This window comes from Cyprinodon variegatus, unplaced genomic scaffold (assembly GCF_000732505.1).
Source record: "Cyprinodon variegatus isolate N-32 unplaced genomic scaffold, C_variegatus-1.0 Scaffold106, whole genome shotgun sequence".
NCBI lineage: Eukaryota > Metazoa > Chordata > Actinopteri > Cyprinodontiformes > Cyprinodontidae > Cyprinodon > Cyprinodon variegatus.
Window position 1 is genome coordinate 1,393,691 of NW_015150559.1, and position 2,948 is coordinate 1,396,638.

At 38.4% G+C, this 2,948-nt stretch overlaps 1 protein-coding gene across 1 annotated transcript in view; it reads right to left on the reverse strand.

Annotated features, from left to right (window-relative positions):
- Positions 1-2,641, reverse strand: part of ccdc6 (coiled-coil domain containing 6) — a 16,852-nt gene extending 14,211 nt beyond the window's left edge. Inside the window, exons 1-2 of the mRNA XM_015374607.1 lie at positions 2,315-2,641; positions 355-553 (exon numbers count right to left, since the gene is read on the reverse strand). Of these exons, the coding sequence (XP_015230093.1) occupies positions 355-553; positions 2,315-2,569 (454 nt within the window). The 5' untranslated portion in view covers positions 2,570-2,641. The remainder of the gene's footprint in view (positions 1-354; positions 554-2,314) is intronic.
- Positions 2,642-2,948: the final 307 nt, after the last annotated feature.

Sequence of the window (2,948 nt, forward strand, 5' to 3'; positions counted from 1 at the left end):
TGGAATAAAAAAAAAGGATTTAGCTTAACTTAGACAGGGATAAGTAATGATTTTCAAATCACAGGTATTTTAAAAACCCATGAAAACAACTGAATTTGGTAAAGTGTGTCTGTCCACAAATAATGAAGCAAATGGGATCATTCGTATGGGCAAATCAATTGAATGGCAGTTTCACTTTCCTAAAAAAAAAAAAAACTTTATTAACAAGTAAACTGTTTGAAACCAAAAGATATTGGCATTTTCAAACTGTTAATCAAATCCGACTGTAGCTTAAACCACCGGTTTATGGTGAGCTAAAAGCATCAACATCCGTATGCACAGCCTCAGAAAAAGAGTCATAATAAAGCTCTTAACAGGGCAAACTTTTTAGTATTAATCTCTGACCATTCTTCAGATCACTCACTTGCATAAGTTTCCTTGACAGTTCATTTGTGAGAAATTCTTCCTCCTTTTCATAGTTGACTGCCAAGGTCTCTTTCTCCTTCTGGAGAGCTTGGATCTTCTTGAACAAGGTGTTGCTGATGAATTCTTCCTCCTGCTCTGCTCTTGCTTGCTGTGCAACATAAAACCCGGAAAAGTGCCAGAAAAAAAAAAATCAGTTGAACAGACTCTTAGCATCCTGGCACAGCACAGTGCTTCCATCTTTGTCCTAATTAAACTGGAACAGCAAACCAATGAGCATAACCATAAATGCAGGTGGCTTTGATTCCACATGGATAATACAGACCTGATACTACATTGACAACAGATGGAATTCAAAATTCAACAATATATACAACAGTTAAGGATTTTATTAGGGCTGAAACAATTAATTGGATTTATCAATTATTGAAATAATTGCCAATTAATTTAGTTACGAGATCCGTTAAATGGAGTCTAAAGACTCTAAAAACGTGCCTTTAGCTGACAGAACAACCCACTTAGAGAACTAATTATATCAAAAATGTAAAAAATATATAAACATTTTGCACTTCTGTCAATATGCTCTATCCAGAGGCATTAATGCCTCTTTAAGGTTATGTTGTAGCCAAAAAATGTGTTTCTTTCACTCTGTGTTTTTTATGAATTTCTCTAGAAGCTTTTTTGTTATATTTCTTAATATATTGGGGCAAGTTAGCATTTCTTGTTATACATTAACATATCCATTAAAATATCCATATTTTTTTTATTTTACAAAGATAATCGGGTATTGTCCTGGATTCCAATAACACTATTGGCCTGAAATTTTAATTTTCAAAGTATTTCACCGAGTGCCCTATAAGGCGTTAAGGTACCTTTGGCTATCTGATTATTAATCAATTAATTGAAGAAGAAAAAAAAAAAAAAAAAAACTAAATATTAATCGATATACAGCAAAAATGGAATTACCAACTTATATGGGAATAAATCTTTGCTGCAAAAAGAATGTCAGAACATTAGAAACCATTGAAAACAGATTTTGGGGATCCACTAGAACTGGCTACAGATAAGTCAGTGTTCTTTTCCAGTAAGTGAGAAGGTATAGCTTTAGAGGGCGAGGTTATAATGAAAGGAAAGCAGCACTAGAGGGTGGCATGTGAAACCCAACAGCTAGCATTACAGTGTGATCATACTTCTGTCCTTGCCACTCTCATCCGCCCCATCTCTCATTATTTAGCACCCTCATGATTAAAAAGTGCTTTATCAAGCAGTGACAATATACCAACTTTCCAATATGAACGAAACAACATTCCCCAATATTTCTATGGGGTGAAAGAGGAGCAGAGGAGTTGACCTCGCCATGTTAATAGGTTGGTATTTCGCTACGTCGTAAAGTTTGGCCTAGATATACCCCCATCCATCCATCCAGCAGATCGCTTACACATAACTGCGAAGCTTTGGCTCATTAACCCCGCATGGAGACATATGAAGCGTCACCATGTGCCAGCATTGCTGCTCGGCTATTTGTCAACTCATCTATCCTAACCTTATTGGAAATAATGAATGACACTACACTGAGAAATCAATTAGCAAACAATTTAAAAGTGGTGAACGTGCCTTTGTGCTAGCGATAACGTAGCATAACAAAGCAAAGTAGCTGCCAGTCATTGCCCGACTACCTTGCAAACGTTACCCTGCTGGCTAATTTAGCAACAAGCTAAGTGATAGCAAAGCTAGCAAAACATCCACCGTATGTGTTCACCATTAAGTAATATCACCAAATGACGGTCCATTCTTTCAAGAACGAACCAGTCCTAACTGAATTAATACCAACAGCCACGGTTAACCGAAAGACAAATGCTAAATAGTCGAATCATAACAGCATGTAGCTAGTTAGCTGGCTAACATTACTCACAATGGTGACGCTAGCTTTGCGGAGGTCCCGATTCTCCTCCTGCAGGGCTTTACACTTTAGTTTAAACGTCTCAAGCTCGATTTTCAGAACTTTGTTCTCTTGTTGTAACGATGCAAGACGGTTCGTTAGCTCCTCCAAGCGAAACTGTGAAATGACTATACTTGGTTTCCCAGAATTTGAAGCGGAGGAGGACATCGGGGTGGCCGAGCTGCTCCCCGCTCCGTCAGTGTCGCTCTCGCTCGCGCTGTCCGCCATGGCTGTGCGGCAGTAACTGGAGAGGGAAGGAGGGGAAGAGCACTGGAGCTTGAGCGGTGTGCGCGAGGGGCGAGTACGACAGAACGATGCACGGTGTGACCTTGCCCTGGCGACGGACACAGCGACCCCACCAGGATGTCTCCAGAACTTCCTAGAGGATAGCGACTTCAAAAAAAAAAAAAAAAAAAAAAAAAACACAGAGGGAGGGAAAAGACAAAGGAAACCAGGCAATGAAAAAGGATCAGCTAAGTTAAAAAAAATAATAATAATAATAATAAACAATTGGAATAAAAAAAAAGGATTTAGCTTAACTTAGACAGGGATAAGTAATGATTTTCAAATCACAGGTATTTTAAAAACCCATGAAAACAACTGAATT